Genomic DNA, 18,187 nt, shown 5'->3' with positions numbered 1-18,187 from the left:
TCGTCACTGAGAACATGTAAAAGGCATCCAGCTCAATGACTGTGGGCTTTTAGTCCAGGGAGACTCAGCATTTCTAGATTCTGCTGCTTGTTTTGTTTCTATTTATGTAAGAAAAAGGCAAATTAGAAACAAAGAAGTAATGAAATATCATCCATAGCTGGAGCACTCTATAAGGTTGTTTTATGTTGGGGGTTTTTCAGGACTGTAGAAGTAAGTAGTAATGTGCTCGTAAATGTTTACCTCTAATATTTGTACTTTATCCAAAAAGCTTCAGCTAAGTCTACATTATCTCTGACAAAAGATGTCCTTAGATTTTGAGAGCAAACAGGAGTTACGGTGTGTCAGTGTGACGGGGTTGGAAGTGTGTTACCTGTTCTTGTTGCAGTGAAGTTTGAAGGCAGATCATCAGCAGCAACAGCAGCATGGCTCAATGTGTCACATTCAGGGTGGAAAAATGAATCCACCGACCCAGCGTCCTCCTCGGTGCGTAGTAAAAAAATCAGTGGAAAGAGTAGAGAACGTTTTCAGGCAATGTTGGATCTTCACATCAGTTCTCCCCTCTTACATCTACACTGACCCTCAAACCCTAACTGCTTTACAAGCTACAGGAAAAACACACTGATAACAACATCCTCTGAGCAGGAAAAACAAACCTATTAGAAAACAATGGACTTCTAATTCAACACTTAGGAAAACTGAAAGCAACCTGCTGATAAAGGATGTAAAAACTCTGTTGTAATACGTAAAATAAAAAACTACAAGGTGGACCCAGCCACTGTTGACATTATCCAAAAATCTGTCTTTGCTAATTACAGCCTGAATGCAACAATCACTGTAATTTAGGAGCATATAAACTCAACTAACTACGGTTAACGCTCAGCTCAGAGTCCGGTGTGGCAGAGGGCAGCGAGAGGCTGGAGCGACTGCTGGCGTCACGTCTTTTCCTCTCTAATCTAGGAAGCGAAAGAAAAAAAACAACAACAACTGAAACTGGCCAAGTAGGAACCTCCTAGCAGAGGTAATCTCCTCCTACTACTCTACTGGCAGTAGTATTACTACTAGAAGTAATAGTAAAGAAGCAGGAGTAGCAGGAGCACCTGTTTTAGATTCAACAGCAATATAACGGCATCAAAATGTAGGGACACACACCGTCTCCATTGACTACAGTACTTTTAAAGGATCAGACGTGGTTAAAGACCCTTTACTTGAGAAAAAGTAGGAATACCATAGTCTAAAAAATACTACATTACATGTAAAAGTCCTGAATTCAAAAATGTTACTTAGATAAAGGTACATAAAGTTTCAAAAGAAGAAATAACTCATTATGTAGAATAGCTCTATTAACAGTGTTATTATAGAATATTTCGTTTATTATTGCCATCAAAAAACCACTATTTTATTGTAAAAATAATAAATAATTGAAACAATAATATAAATGAATAACATAACAAAATATTGGTTTTACTTGGCGGGGGAAGAGTGCTTCTTGTCTGTTGATGTGCCCGTTATCCATGTCAATCAGCCAGGCTAATGTTAGTCATTATTATTTGTAGTTATTATCAAACACTAATATTTTTTTACTTTGTCACTGTCACAGTTATTGTTGAATGATGATTGCACTGTTTCAGACTATTTAGGCATCACGTGTCCCTCTACAGCTTTAGTAAATTCTTCAAATATTTTTTAACCCAAAACTTTGCAAAAACTATGGAAGTACTCAGTAAACCATACTTTACTTTCAATAGTGATACAAAATATAATATATAACAAAACAAATCGACATTGAATAATTTTTGACAGAATGAATGAACCTGAAACTGCCAGATAAAAAACATTCTTAAAAGAAAAGCTGACCTTTGGCTTTAAACACTCATTATTGTGAGATAAACCATTGTTTGTATTGGGCATGTTCTTGGGCTTATTCTAGAGAGGCTTGATTTGATCTGTTAGATATTTTTGGGATTTATTATAACCCTTGTGGTGTTTCTACTAAATCGTACTAATTTCCTGTTTGCTTTTTGAACAGGTTGTTCAAGGACAGAAACAGTTTCTGGAGGTGATTGAAAATAAGAAGATATATTGATGGACAAATGTTTTAAGTAGTTGCAATCGCAGCTAATATTTTTATATTCTGGCAACTAACTATCAGGTATGTTTGAGAAGAAAGAGAGAAAGAGAGAGATTGTGAGAAAACCTTTCTCTTCCTGACAGGAAGTTTTGGGCGGATTTCCCCTCCTGGTCGTCCCAGCGGAGCGAAGCAATTTGGACGGATTTCCTCGTCAGCTGACACAACTCCTCGTCTGCTTCTCAGAGAGAAAAGGAACACATGAGAAAGCTGAGTTTCTTTTCCTGTTTTAATTTAGTTTGACTTTACGAACAGATGACAGACGCAGAGAGGTGAGACTGACCAGAGAGAGGGTCAAAGGTCAAACTGTCAGTAGACAGAACAATAGCAGGAAGCGTGCAGACAAGAAACGGCAGCAGTCCTCCGAGGTTTTTACTGCCTTGCTCACAGGTGGGAGAGTTTAACCTGCAACCTTACAGCCACATAATCTACCAGTGAAAATGCAAAACATACAATTAAATAAGTTCAGTGAGGGTGACAATTTACAGCATATTGAGCTTGTGATTAAAATGTTAAAAGCAATGCAGATTTCTTTGAGCACTTTAAGTGCTTACTTTTTTTTTGCAGTCTGTTTATTTACATCATACACAGCCAATTTGTGTCAACTTTATATTATCTGCTAGTTTGCACTGCATGTGCATAGGCCTTTGTGTTGCAGACTGACTGATCTTAAAACACACCAAGAACTCCAGTGTGATGTTGAAAGGGGGAGACACTAGCAAAAGGTCCGAGGCCTGATACGAACCCTGCACATGGGGCTTAGGGTTAGATAGAGTTATAACTCTAACCCTGACCCTGTTATTTTAAGCCAATCAGTCTTGAACAAAGTAGTAAAATGAAAGACAGAACAACATTGCGTCGATAAAGCCACAGTAACACGAGACTGTCTATTAAACAGCAATGGATACTTTTTCAACTTTTCCCGACCTAGAATTTATAATATTGCTAGCTGTTAATAGGGAACAAACCTTAATTCCAATGGTTCATAAACATTACACTGTCCAATTAACATATACCTTATAATGATGTCTCAAGTTAAAGCCAATAAGTTAACTATTGCCATTTTACAAGAGGTAAAATGTTGACAATGTTGTTCCACACAAGGCACCAGAGTGCCCCAATTATTTTTCGCATATCTTCCATTACAGAACAAGACTGTAGAGCAGTTTCATCCTCGCAAAAATAATATCACTTACATGTATGTTTGTTAAGTAGCTTGAGATAATATCTGTCCTTGCGTGCTGCTGACAGGCTGATATTATTTGTTTTGACTTCTGTGACGCGGTCACACATCTACGATGCCTTGAAACTGCCTGATTAGATGCAAGAGGACATTAAAACATTGTGTGAAGGACACCAAATGTGTTATCTTTAATTGTTGCATAAATACACACACACACACACACACACACAGCTGACTCAGGAGAAAGAGTCAGGAAAACATTCATCAAGGAGTAAAGACAGAGAGAGAGGGGGGGGGGGGTCTAGAGCCAGAGGTCTCGGCCCCCTGTCCCGGTGACCATCTCAACCTCAACAAATGCCTCCGATCAGCATTCTGAGCTGGAAAACAGGCGAACAGACAAGAAAAAACATGAAAGATAAGAGGAAGTGAGAAAGGATTTACTATCAGTGTCACATCCCTCTGGTGTTCCCTGGTGTCTTTTCTGCTTCAATTGTTTATCAAAGGATATTAAGTGGATTTAACAGTATATCCTGACAGTGCAAGAATACTTTTGTGTTTTGACTTCCCAGTGGTTCTCAAATTATGGAGTGACCGACCAGGGCAAGTGGTCTTAAACCAAATTGAGAAAAAAATAGTTGAACAGCTGTTAAGAATATAAAAACAATAATTTCATGCTCAATATTAGGATTAGGATTGTTATCCTTTAAAGTTTTTAAACTACGTACAAAGTCATCATTTACTCTATGATACTGTCTGAATTTTTTTTGCCCCAACTACTGTAAATAAATTGAATTAAATACCCTACACCTATCTTAATGCAAGTTGAAAGTTAGATTTAAAAAAACGATTTACTGTGCCATTACAAAAATAAGGACTTACCTTAAATTCCATGAAGCCGGTTCATTGTAACTCGATTCGTTTTAGCCTGGAACCTAACCGGTGTATTATTGGTTGAATCGCAACTGATTTGAATGGCTAAATCGTACTTTCAGCGAACTAACTGAACTGTATGGGCTGTTAAACTGAACTCTTAAATAAACCTGACCTTCGTATTAGCTGCTCACTGAACAGTCAAAAAACACTACCATTAAAATGTGATTCTAAACCAGGGTTGCCAACTTTGGGTACCTGGCTGGAGTGAGATTTTGATATCATGGGTTTAATTACATATGCGCACGAAATGACTGCTATCGTGTCAGCAGCAGGACCTTAGCATAGCCTATATATAGGATATATATACAATATATACAAATACACAATATTGGACACAGACTATAAAAGGCACAAAGTTTCATTCACTAATGAAAGTCAAACACATGTTTGTTTCCACTGTTTTATTATGTGCCTGTCGCGATAAGCAATTAATTGACGTATCGTACGATAAATAAAAATGCACTCGATAAATTGCCATTTACATGAGGATGTGACTAGCAGTTTGAAAGGATGTACTTGAATTATTATTATATATTATCATTATGTCAGTGGTCTAAAATGGTCATACAACGGTGCTGGCAATATTATCGTTTATCGCAATAATTTCCGGGAAAATGTATCCAACAAAAATAATTATCGTGAGAGGCCTATACATGAAACACACACACACACACACACACACACACACACACACACACACACCACACACACACACACACACACACACACACACACACACACACACACACACACACACACACACACACACACACACACAAATCTACAGACTTACTCCAAACTGCCAAACATATTAATTAACACACTCTCACTCTCATACTCTTTGACTCTATTTTGGCCTAGTAGAACAATAAGCAGCAGACTTTTACTTTTTTATCATTTCTACTGGTTCTTAGATCTGAGCCTGCGCAATACGGGTCGGCAGTTGCGAGAGAGTATTTTTGTTGGGTAATCTATGGTAGGGCTAACCCATACAGTGGTGGGGCTCATGTCAGTATTTGCAATGTAATTACATACCCGCTCCCCTTGACAGTGAAACACCACGCGTGAGGTTTAGATTATTTCCCTGTCTCAATCCAAATTGAACTGTATGAAATAAAAAGGCACATTTGTCTTGTAGTAAATAAAAAGGGCGACCTGGAGCCAATCCTGCAATTTCCCCACAGGTGAAAGAGTTGCCATGCTGAAAACCCAACCCCTGCAGGGGGGTCTGGGGGGATTCTCCCCCAGGAGATTTTTTTTGTTTTAGTTTTGAAATAGGCTACTAACATAAAATACACATTCTGGTACTCTCTTGAGAAGAAAAATAAATAAATCTATTACTACACGACATATTAAAAAAATTAATGCCATTTTAATTTTGTGTTACTTTGTTCTGAAAGCTGAACCTGCTGCTCCTCACAGAGAGAAGAGGGAAGAGGCTGTGAATTACTTTACATTGTGGATAAGGGTGGATAGGCCCCATTGTTCTTTGTGTCAAAATGAAAGACAGCCCACACACCTATCCAGGGACGTGCACAGACATTTGGAGGGGCTATTGCTCTAAACTGGAAAAAGGGCCTCCCCCCGGAAAAAAAAACATAAGACCTTTTTTTTTAATGTAAAAGAACCAAATGATTATTACATCAACTAAATTGAACAGTAATTCACATCTCATAACAAAATAAGCTAAGGCGACTACTTGCATTCGGTGACTCAATTTCAAAAATGAAAATCAGGGACATTTTTTGTTTTGCGGTCCATATCTCATTAAAATATCTAATGTTAGTAACTATTAAAGACAAAATGGGGACAATTCTGTTCTAATGTAGTTTGACCATTGTAACTGCTGTGCAGTCCAGACATACTGATAAAATAGGGCCTCTAACTAGGGGTTAAATTGGGCCGGGGCTGTCCAGGGCTGTCCGGGGCTCGGACGATGCTCTGACGTCATCGCCCTCGCTCATTTGTCATTTGTTTAAGCCATAATGTCAAAACATCTCTCGTTCTTAATATAGACTTTATTTAGGGTCGATATGTGTTGACTTTAAAATTTAAAATAGCAGATCTCTGTGACAGGATATCGTTTTTCCGCTTAGTGAACGTGTGTCTCTGCTCCGATCAGGAGCTGCAGCACCGTGGCTCCTTCGTGCAGAGAGTCTGCAGCGGTGTGTGTGTGTGTGTGTGCAGAGAGTCTGCAGTGGTACCGCCAAACCCCCGACCCGTCTTGTAACACGGAGCCCGTTTCCTACACCATCAGGGCCGGTTCTAACCAATTTGCTGCCCTAGGCGAGATTTTTGCTGGCGCCCCCCCCCTGCCAGAAAATCGTTCAGTAGAACAAATAAAAGTATCCAAGGAATACACAATAGAATATATAAAAAATAAATGAAAAATGTCTACAAAAGACCAATGCACTACAAAAACAGAAACGTATTGACATAAGTCATATACATCAAAGGCTTCAAATGTATTCAGTATTATATGAACATGTTTTAATTGGGGTGAGGACATCACATCCTCTAGGGGGGGTCCGGGGGTATGCCCCCCCGGGAAGAAATGTTTGAACATTTAAAGTAAAATGCTTCAATCTGGTGCACTTAGAGCACACATTACTAGAGTACAACTCTAACGGCCCGTCCGCACAGCGGCGTGCGTTGAAGCTTGCCGGCGGGCGTGTCTGAAACTCGACCAACAACCAATCAGATGAATCTCCCGCCCCTGACATACAAGCAGCGGTTTGATTGGCTAGAGCTTGTACTGGCATATGATTCGATTGGCTGACGCTTCTGCCGTGGCTTCAAAACTTGAACATTGCTCAACTTTTGCAGCGAGCCACGCCAGCAAAGTGACGTCACCCCATTCAAAGTGAATGGTGAAGCTTTCAACGCACGCTGCTGTGTGGACGGGCCGTAAAACACCCATATGAAAAAGATTGGTTTACATTTTAATAATCAAATAAGTATGTGAACATAACCAATAGCAAATAAATGCAACTTATTTTATTTTTGTTGTTCATTCATATCTTATTTTACCTAGTTAACGTTTATTTATGCATATTTTTGTATCTCTCAAGTTTTAAACGATATTTTTGGTTTTCTGTCCTATAGTATACATTGAAATGATTTCAAACCTGTTTACCCCAATAATTATAAAAGAGTGCCTTGGAAATATTTGTTTACATAAATTGCATTTATCTCTCTCGCTCGATCCCACACCCACTTTGGCTGTGAGCTGCGGACGCCTGATAAGCCAACACCCCCCACTTTCATCAATTACAGCGCCCCTCGTACAGGGAAAATGAAAAGTGTAACCGGGGTGAAAAGGGTGTTACCTTGACTTAATTATGAATGCTGTTACATCAAGGCCGAAAATTAGGATGAGCGCAAACAGTCAAAATGTTTTTTTCCCTCCCAGAGCTGCCAGCGCAGCGCCCATCCCCCAGATCTGGCGCCCTAGGCGACCACCTATGTCGCCTATGCCAAAAACCGGCCCTGACTTAACCTAACAACTTATTTAATTTGTTTTCACAATTACTAATGTCATGTTTTTTTGTATTCTTGAAGAAAATTTCTTTTTTTCTGGCATTCTTCCAGGATTAACAAAAATAAGAATAACATTGCGAACTATCTTTGAAGTAAATGGCTGTTGTTAAACGCTTCCCACATTTACTTCAATCGTACAATAGAAAAGCTAAAAGTACCCAAGGAATACACAATAGAATATATAAAGAATAAATGAAAAATCTCTACAAAAGACCAATATACTACAAAAACAGAAACGTATTGACATGCTGGTAATATACATCAAAAAGGCTTCAAATGTATTCGGTATTGTATGAACATGTTTGAATTGGGGTGTGGACGTCACATCCTCTAGGGGGGACCGGGGGTATGCCCCCCCAGGAAGAAATGTTTGAACATTTAAAGTAAAATGCTTCAATCGGGTGCACTTTGAGCACACATTACTAGAGACCTGACCTAGGGGTACAACTCTAAACACCCATATGAAAAAGATTGGTTTACATTTTAATAATCAAATAATTATGTGAACATAACCAATAACCTACCATAGCCAATAGCAAATAAATGCAACTTATTTTATTTTTGTTGTTCATTCATATCTTATTTTACCTAGTTAACGTTTATTTATGCATATTTTTGTATCTCTCAAGTTTTAAACGATATGTCTGGTTTTCTGTCCTATAGTATACATTGAAATGGTTTCAAACCTGTTTATCCCAATAATTATAAAAGAGTGCCTTGGAAATATTTGTTTACATAAATTGCATTTATCTCTCTCGCTCGATCCCACACCCACTTTGGCTGTGAGCTGCGGACGCCTGATAAGCCAACACCCACCACTTTCATCACTTACAGCGCCCATCGTACAGGGCAAATGAAAAGTGTAACCGGGGTGAAAAGGATGTTACCTTGACTTAATTATGAATGCTGTTACATCAAGGCCGAAAATTAGGATGAGCGCAAACAGTCAAAATATTTTTTTTCCTCCCAGAGCTGCCAGCGCTTCCTGGAACAACACCACGCCGTTATCTTGATTCTGATTGGCCAGAAGACATTATCAAAGATGTTCTATTGAGAAGACGATCACTACCTGACAAAAGTTTTCAAAACCGTTTCTAGTCTTCGGTATTCTTGTTTTTGGCGTGAGAATAGTTTGGGCAGCGTGAGAACGTGAGATTGAGAGTGAAAGCGTGTGTCACACGCCAGATGCGTGAGAGTTGGCAACCCTGTTCTAAACGGCACACTGTTTAAACTGCTAAAATCGACTACTAGCTAACCTGTACCAGATTGAATGAACTGTTGAACGTGACGTTAGCTAACCTGAAACAAACTGTTAGCATTGACATTGTTAGCCAGCCTCAAAACAAAAACACAAAAAACCTGAACCCACTTTTTTGCTACCAAAGTTCATTATTATCCAACAATTGTAGCTGCTTAACTATACCTGTAGCCAGTGACGGCCGGCCCATAGGGGCGCTAGGGACGCCGCCCCCCTCTTCCCACATTAAACATTTAAAAAAAATTAAAATATATATTTAAAAATATATATTTATTTTTTTAATAAACAAGGTAAATATTATATAATTGGTATCAGTAAAATGTATAATCTACATTAAAATTTCGTTTAAAATTGTGTTACGATGTCTAAAGTTACTGATAAGTCACCTTGCCTGGCCTTGCCCGTGTATCATTACTCTCTCATATCTCGTCTGGGCGCTGTACATAGCGCCCAGACGAGAGTGCAGCAAGTGCAGCAGAAGCCAACTGTTGCTATCTTTAAACTATGCCGCCGAAACATAATTTCAGCCAATCAGTGTCGTCAAATCTGATGGTCACAGGGCGCCTACATCAGCGCCCGGTGCAGTCTGTGAGTTGTTTGGACTCGTATCCAAGGAGACAAAACAGGAAGCTGTCATACACTCTCCGTGTTTTGCTACCTAAAGCTACGTGTGATGTCTGTATTTGCTTCCCCTGTCGCGAGATCTGATCGCTCAGTGATGATACTTATATTTCTAGAATCTGTGGAATCTCAGCTTGTTAGCTAAGCTTATTTGTGCATATCCGATAAGTATATCGATTGATTTATACCTAGAGTGCGTTAGCATTTTTTTCGCTCAGGGCTCATTTAGCCATTAGCTCATTTAACATTGTGAGACTTGTGTTTTGTTTCGGTAAACATGGTTCATATTATCAGTTAGCTGAGTTTCTTCCCATTAAATGAGTAGGACACATGAATAGTTTATTACATTTTAAGAAGCCCTGAGACACAGTTTAGTGAGAAAATAAACGGGGGGGGAAAAGCCCCTTAACAGGTTAAATGGGAATTAAATCATTTTAAGTAATTTTGAGTGCTCCCAAAGCCCCGGTGTTCTGCAGTTTGTGTGGGCCTACTCTACTGTTGCACAGTTTATACTGTAGAAACTATGTCCAGGACAAGGTGTTTGGAAGTTTTGGAAGATTCATAGCTAACCACACTGAAGATTATGGAGGTATTGATCAGTCTTCTCATATTTTTAAGCCTCAATTTGTCCTTCCCCCCCCCCCCCCCCCCTCTAACATCACCAGAAGTCATAATTTAAGGGGTCTTTTCTCAATTTGTTTTACCGGGGGAGCATCCCCCCGGACCCCCCTAGTATTGTTTGGTCACCATTTCCACAGCCCCCTAAAATATGTTCCACCTGCCACCACTGCCTGTAGCTTACTTACAGTATACCAACATGTTATAGCTGTTGAAATGCTCCGTTTGCTAACCTGCCATTTCTGGTCTGTTAGTTTACCAAAACCTAAATTGTAGTTAATCCAGGCTATTACCTAACCCTAACCCAAATTGTTTTAGTCGTTAAATGTAAGCAGCTAAACAGAACTGGTAGTTAAAGGTAGGGTAGGTAATTCACTTCAGAAACACTTTTTGTTATATTCCATGGAATACTCTTAACATCCCGATAGCAATGAATGAATATATTAAATGCTTTGACAATAAATACATTTTTAAAAAAATCATCTGTGGAAGCCATAGCGCTGTTAAAAGCACGACCAATCATTTTTAGCCGCCCGGCTAAAATAACTGGATGGCCTACCTGCCTGTCAGCCTTCCATCTCGTGGACAAACTTATCTCGTGCCCTCATTGGTCATGTGCGCGTTCGTGTGTGTTGGAGGAGGGGCTCTGTAAGGAAGTCTGAAGGAAGGGGCAGATTTCTTTCGGCTGCGTACTTTCAAATTCTAGCTTACTCGAGCTGGTTTCTCCATTCTTACCTACCCTACCTTTACTGAAATAAAGATGTGCCTCTAAACTGGAAAGTTGGCTAACATAAACAATACTATTCTACTTAACTGTAAACTACACCATTCATATACTTTCAAACCTTTACCAAATTGAATAGTTAGTTAATAGCCATTAGTTGCCATACAATTATCTTATCATGGTTTAAAGTGCCAGAAAATGATGCCCAATTTAGAATGTGAAGACATTTTGTATTCAACCTTAAATGCAAATCCATGGTTAACTGGCTGCATTTCCTCCTTATTTTATAAAAATATGCTTAAAATAAGTTTGACCGATGCTTACAAACTAAGGAGATAAAACATCCTTGGTGAATGTAAAAAACATCTCCAAAGTAGTTTTCAAGCTTGATGTTAACCTGGTTTGTTCCTATACATTTCATTGTCATAATCAGATTGGAGCCAAACTCTTCTGAAAATTATTTTAGGGACAACTGAATAGGATTAGTTTTTTTCTTATGAAAGAAGCCTGGGACTATTGTGTCCCGTTGGTCATTTGACCTACTGGTACCAGAGAATCCCAATCAGAGGGCAGTTTGGTGGTTTTGCTGATCACACTTCCTCGTACAGTATCGCTGCCCTCTGTCTGTTTAAGTGTCCCCAAAAAGGAAATTCATGACGAGCAACTCCGACAGACAGGAAATAGAGGAAGTTGGTCGAGTTGAAAGGTAGTGGTATGTTTCGTGCTGCTGAACCGCCAAGTCATCAAAATCTCACTTAGCCCAGAGAAGAATTGACTGCTGACAGTGTTTGTTTAAGATGTTTTTCCCTGGAAAACAAATTGTTCTCAACAGCCAGGGGTTTATAAATACTGAGATTGCTAGTAAAAGTCCTCCCCCAACAAAGCCCTTTCGTAATTTCCAACTGAATTGAATCTAGAATGTCCCTATATTGAAAATGAAATGTCTTCTCTGGAAACTAACATAGACAATTATAGAAATACAAACCAATGAAAAAGTGTTTTACATGCCGACCGAATATAAATGCTGTCTCAAAAACCTCTTCAACTTGCCAGGTATAAAGTAATCTCTGGAAAATTCATTCTAAATTTTTAGATTGTTGGCCTAAATGTAGTTTCATGAAAGGATACATTCTTAAAATACTGCAATGAGGCCTTTAAAAACTGTCCTTTTTTTTGTTTGCAGGAATAAAAAGACAAACAATAGACTCAACAAAGCAATGCAGGTCACTGTAATAATAATGACAACTTTGTTACTGATCAATGCACTACTATGAAGAACAATCTTATAGCTTAATTTGAATTGAAATGAGGAATCATTTTACAGTATTGGCATAATTCTTCACTGTTTTCTGATTTAACAATATTTGTTAGAGACCTTTGGGCAGATGCATAGAGTCAGTTTTAGTTGGGATTAAGACAGAAAGGTTTAAAACTTGCATGCCATCAGTAACCCAGTAGACTGGTTTTCTGGTTTAAATGCTGCATCGGCTGAAATATGTGCAGACTGCAGTCAAAGAATCAAACCACTGTTACGTCATCAAACAGGAAATAGTTACTTGTGGAGTTTTTGTTTTCACTTTAATTGAGTGGCATTCCCCATTTACAAGACAACATGAAACATAAACAACAGTGGTGAATGGTTGCAGGGTCCAGCACTGACTGGCTTCCCATTTGTCGATAACTATGTACAAAAGACAAAACAGACAATAAAATAAAACTAAGAAAATATAAAAAACAATACTTAATGATAATACTAAATAAGATATTTAAGAGTTCTTTTTGGAAAAAATCCACAAGGATCTCCGTGTTTAGTACAAAATCTGCTTTAGGATGGAAAACATCCGTCTGCCCCAAACATAATTACATTAATATCATGTCAATAAAAAAGCTTCAATATACAGTTCAACAATACTGCTTCATCAATGTGCAAGGAATACAATGTTCAGAGAGCATATTGTGCAGAGCAGCCGAGAGAGAGTGTGTGTGTGTGTGTGTGTGTGTGTGTGTGTGTGTGTGGTGTGTGTGTGTGTGTGTGTGTGTGTGTGTGTGTGTGTGTGTGTGTGTGTGTGTGCTATTTAAAAACTACAGTCCAACATTTTTTGAAGATCCCTTTTGTTTCCTCGCCCAGAGTCAGACTGCAGAAAAGTAAAAACATGTTTTTTTTTGGTTTTAATAGCAACTTTACATAAATAAACACATGTAAATCATACAACTTTGGAGTTTAATGAGGCTCGTTTGGCAGTTCCCCCTGCTTCCAGTCTTTGTGCTAAGCTAGGATAACACGTTATACTTATTTGTACTGAACTCACAGAAATGAAACTGCTATACATCTGACTCTGGGGAGGACAAGAGGATATACCTGAAACGACAAACTGTTCCTTTAAGGTAATGTTGATTAAAAGGTAGTAAACTCCTGTGGACTGTCTGCAGCACCCCCCTGCTGTGCAACACAACACCGTCTGTATGTCTGTCTGTGTCTCAAGTCTGTAAATCTGCTGCGTGTGAGACACTTTAAAATAAGGTGAGGTTGTGCCAGAAACTCTGACTGTTTCGGCTCAGTGTGAGGTCTCAGGCCTGTAATGGCAGTCTGCTGTCCTTTGAGTTCGACCAAGACTTTTTTCTGGAGCAGACACCAAACGTTGTTTGAACAAAGCCAGATCCCTTTCAATCTTTAAGAAGTACGACCAAAGGCCTCAGTATGCTTCAAACTGTGTGCTTGTCTGAAACCAACAATCATGGCAACTTTACACATGGATTGCCTCCATGTTAGGAGGTGTAAGGGTCAAATTATCTCTCAAGCATATGTTTGTTTAAACTGCTAACTCTGCTGTCACTTTACATGTGAAGAACTGAGTGCAACACAAGGAATGTGTTCTAGGAAAAAGCATCTATTCAAGACTACAAGGACATGAAAAATACACGAAAGAGGTGTTTGAAAGAGGTGTTTGAGAGAGGTGGTGAGGCAGTAGGATGCAGCCAGGGATAGCTTCTCAAAGCAGACTTGATGATGCGACTGGCTGGAGGAATAAGAGAACATTTGTTATTGATTATAAGTTTGTTCTATAAAATGTCAGAATCTAGTGAAAATGTCTATTCCAGATTTCCAATGTGTTATCTTTAAATGTTTTCCCTCATTTGTCGGTCCAAAGCTGAAAGATATTCTGTTTAATAAGAGATAAAACAGATAAAAGCAGGAAACCTCATGAGGCTGATAACAGTAGTTTGTTTCTTTTTTTCAAAGGAAAAATTACCTTGATTATAAAGAAATATGCTTTTAATAGTCTACTAATTGTTGCAGCTCTATTGTACGTACACAGGATTTGTTCTTCTTACTTTTTTTTAACACTCACCACACTTATTTGTGTCGCTTTTCAAATGGACAACCGAGCACAATCCATTGTACATTGTTAGCCCCATTTCATTGATTCATCACATCTTGCCAGACTCTCTATCAGACCACCATTCTATGTGAAAAAGCCTTGCCTTTAGATGTGGTCAGAAAACACTTCTTCGTTTAGATCATATTGAAGCCTTTAAACAGCTAACCAAGCTCTTAATCTGCTAGGTAATCATCTCGCTCTTATGATGACTGTCTGCCATCAGCTCCCAACTAGGTCATCCACCTGACCGGCATCCAATCAGCCGGTGAGCTCCACAGGAAGCTCCCGGCTGCACAGCGCCTCCCACTGGCGAGCGAGGAGTGAGATCAGCCTCTCTCTGCTGTCGGCTCCCGGGACGAAGACGCACCATTGGACCTCGCCCTCTGCTCCGCTGCTGGATCCACCCCGTCTAGACGGGGCCTCCTCCCCTGCAGCAGTGAAATGGTCCATGGTGAGGTGGCAGAGCAGGTCGGGGCCGGGAAGGTCGTCGAACACCAGGGTCAGAGCCTGAGGGTACGTCTGGTACCCCAGCAGCACCCGGTCCAGGTCACGGATCCTCCGAGCCTCACGCAGTTGGTACCGCTCCCTGCAGGATGACATGATGAAGGTGATGAGGAAGATGACTTTAGCTAGGAAGCAGCAGATAGGTGTAAAGGTACATTTCTGGATTGGGAGTTAATGATGAATGGAATGACTGATGTGATAATATATCGGGTTAGGCAGCAGATCTTTGCAATTATTCATGTGTTGTGAATAAAATGTCAAAGTTTTATTGTAAGATAGTCGAATAGTTTATGTTCATTCCATATTTCAAGCCTTTCCGTCTCAGAACAATTGTGGATTTATTTCATATCATACTAAATATTGTCTTTGGTCACAAATGGGTTTCCATGTGTGGAATAGGTACTGAACAAATCAGAGTCAAAATGTGTCGAAAACTTCAATCAGTATTCACCATTTAGAGCTATTTAAGTTATTGTCAGAGTAAATAATGAAGTCACAGTGAAATGTCAATAAGGTCTGACCGTCTGAGTATCAGAATAATAACAATAGTAATAAGTATTTATTTCTAAGGGTGCATTCACACCTAATAGTCCGCTTCTCTGGTGCGCACCAGACCACAGTTTATTACATTGTTTTATTTTTCAGAAGGTTCGGTTTGCGTTCACACGGGCAAAACTCAAACGGACTATAAACTTTAAACACAAGTCATGTGCACGGAAATGCTGTTCAACCATTGGTCAGACCAGGGGCGGACTGGCCATCGGGACGTTCGGGACGAATCCCGATGGGCCGGTAGCCCGGTTCCGAAGTGGGCCGGTCGGACCACTCGACGCTGCCCCACTCCGATCGGCCCACTTCGGTACAGGTGAAATTGTAATCAGCTTAATGCTTGGCCCATGTATACGAGTGAACGTGGCTCGCTTTATTTAGTGATCGGATATGATCAGAAAAACATTCCATGTAAACGGCGCTATTGATAGGTTGTCAAACTTGTCAATCTTATGTTTTTTGAAAGTAGACTAATAGATTAACTGAAGGGGTTGGGCCGGGAGAGATGAGTCGTCTCTTCCAATAGAGTGGCGAAGTCCCTCCCCTGACGGTGGACCTCCCATCAGTCCACTCATCAGACAAGCTCCCTAGCTTCGTTTGATGATTGATCAGTAAGTTAGCTAGCAAAATTGAGAAAGACAAGATGGAGAACAGTAAAAAAAGAAAGGGTGGGGCTGAAAAAGCCAGAATGAAAAAACGAAAATTGCAACAGGAAGATGCTGGAACATTTTCGAAAATCACAGAGCTGTTTAGTAGAAGGGCTCTCGCTCCCTGTCGCAGTAATAAGGAGGAGATGAGAAGGAAGATGATGAACCACAGACCCGGCATATAATGACAGCAGGTGCAGTGTGCAGGGCTGTGTTAATTTATGTTACTGTTAGCAATAGCATTAGTTGACTGAGAAAACCGTCATGAAAAAAGTTTAGCAATGTTACGACTAGGATAATATGCCCACGGCTGTGATTGACAACCTGGACAGCCAGTCAGAAGCTAGAATGCCAACCTAGCAATGGCGACTGGTCATTAGGGGCAGGTGGGGCACAGCCCCACCTAGTGTCAGCAGAAAGTATTAAAATAATGATTACAAATAAATGCAAAAAATAAATTAAAAAATATATTTTAAGATCATGTTTAATCATCCGATTCGTCAGTACATTGCTGTTTTAGTCTGTGTTCTTCTAATTAGTGTCTACAGTGTGTGCCTATTGAGCTGTTTAGAGCCATGTGGGACAAAACCCGATCCTGCCCCTCCCTCTCACTGTCTAAGTCAATGGTGACTGTAAAAACTACACTGCGCATGCTCAGAATATTTTCCTATTTAATGTGTGTGGCAAAAAAATAATGACCATAGGGGCATAATGCTGCCATCCCCACCATACGTCATCTCACATCATTCAGAGCTGATTGGCTGTAAGTACGTGTGCCGCGAAAAGTGTGGTGTGTGAAGAGGAGACGAGAGAGCTGCAGTGACGCATCCTACAACCCGGAAGTAAGCTGCGCATGGCTTCCCTCGACAAAAAAGCAATGAGATTTCTCCATATGATTTTAGAAAATAGGTCCAAATAAGATCTGTGGGAAACAAACCTGTTAGATAAATGCACGTTTTGTTCAGCCGGATAATATCTACATGTCTACCCTACTGTTATCATTTTCGAATCATAAATCTATTGATTAGATTTATGACTTTTGAAACTACAAGAACATAAGGAGGACTTTTACAAAAAAGTAATAGAGATTTTTGTCCAGAGGGATAGGCAAATGGACTTAATCTTCAAGTCAAGGTAAAACTGCAATTTTATTGAAAATGGGATCTTACTAAGAGAGAACAATTCAATATTTAAATGATAAAATTACATTTTTTGGGTATCCTTCTGTTGAACTGTCTGTTTAAAATTAATTGAAGCATCAGACAAAAAAAGCTTTTGAAAATATAATATTTTGATTTAGGTCAAAATATAATATTTGTAAACCTGAAGAGTCAGTGCCAGTGCCTCACCAGCCATGAACCTCACTGCAGAAGCTTATAGACATCTAAGTTTTTTGTGCCCCACCACTTTTGTACATATAAAAACTCCACTGCAACCTAGAGAGCCAATCAGAACCTAGAACGGGCTGCAGGGCTGGCCAGACTATTATATTCTTCTCCACACTGAAATATGTGAAGAATCGACTGAGGACCACCCTGACCCAGGAGCATATGGAGGCATTCATGCTCATGTGCACAGAGAAGGAGATTCTGATGGCTCTGGACACTGATGGAGTGATTGACAGGGTCGCAGAGACAAGTGAGCTGCTGCGACACCTGCTGGTGATGTAAGGTAGAACAGTCTCTTTGTTTTGGGGTTTCTGAGAGGGTATGTGTATTCCTTGAAGTTGGTTATTTAATACTGGACAAGTGCTCTCATAATGACTATTAGAATCATTTGTTGGTTAGACCACATGGCATTGATTGAATATCTGAGCTGCATGTGCATTGGCACACCATTTTTGACTATACCTGTTGGGAATTCTCAGCAGGGGAGTGGCATAGCGCATTACACCATCTATTTCTACTCTTTCTGTCTTGGAATGAAGAAGAGCGAGAGCCATCTTGTCCTGTTTCGACCTTGTGGCTCTCGCTCTTCTTCATTCCAAGACAGAAAGATCAAATGGTCCTTCGAGCCGGAGACTGAGCCACACTCCACACAGTGACCAAATGACAGATTCCGGGACTGATGACATGCAGACAATGGATGAACCCAACAATGGAGGT

At 39.8% G+C, this 18,187-nt stretch overlaps 2 protein-coding genes across 3 annotated transcripts in view; both read right to left on the bottom strand.

The window, feature by feature from the left end:
• Positions 1–939, bottom strand: part of stab1 (stabilin 1) — a 129,993-nt gene extending 129,054 nt beyond the window's left edge. The window contains 1 exon segment of the mRNA XM_034202366.1: positions 371–939. Coding sequence (XP_034058257.1) covers positions 371–424 — 54 coding nt within the window. The 5' untranslated portion in view covers positions 425–939.
• Positions 940–12,561: 11,622 nt separating this feature from the next.
• Positions 12,562–18,187, bottom strand: part of nisch (nischarin) — a 35,866-nt gene continuing 30,240 nt past the window's right edge. For both annotated transcript variants that reach the window (XM_034202322.1, XM_034202323.1), the window contains one exon: positions 12,562–14,968. In XM_034202322.1, the coding sequence (XP_034058213.1) occupies positions 14,641–14,968 (328 nt within the window). In that variant the 3' untranslated portion in view covers positions 12,562–14,640. The remainder of the gene's footprint in view (positions 14,969–18,187) is intronic.

The sequence above is a fragment of the Gymnodraco acuticeps genome, unplaced genomic scaffold (genome assembly GCF_902827175.1).
Source record: "Gymnodraco acuticeps unplaced genomic scaffold, fGymAcu1.1, whole genome shotgun sequence".
NCBI lineage: Eukaryota > Metazoa > Chordata > Actinopteri > Perciformes > Bathydraconidae > Gymnodraco > Gymnodraco acuticeps.
This window is presented reverse-complemented; position numbering and strand designations above follow the sequence as displayed.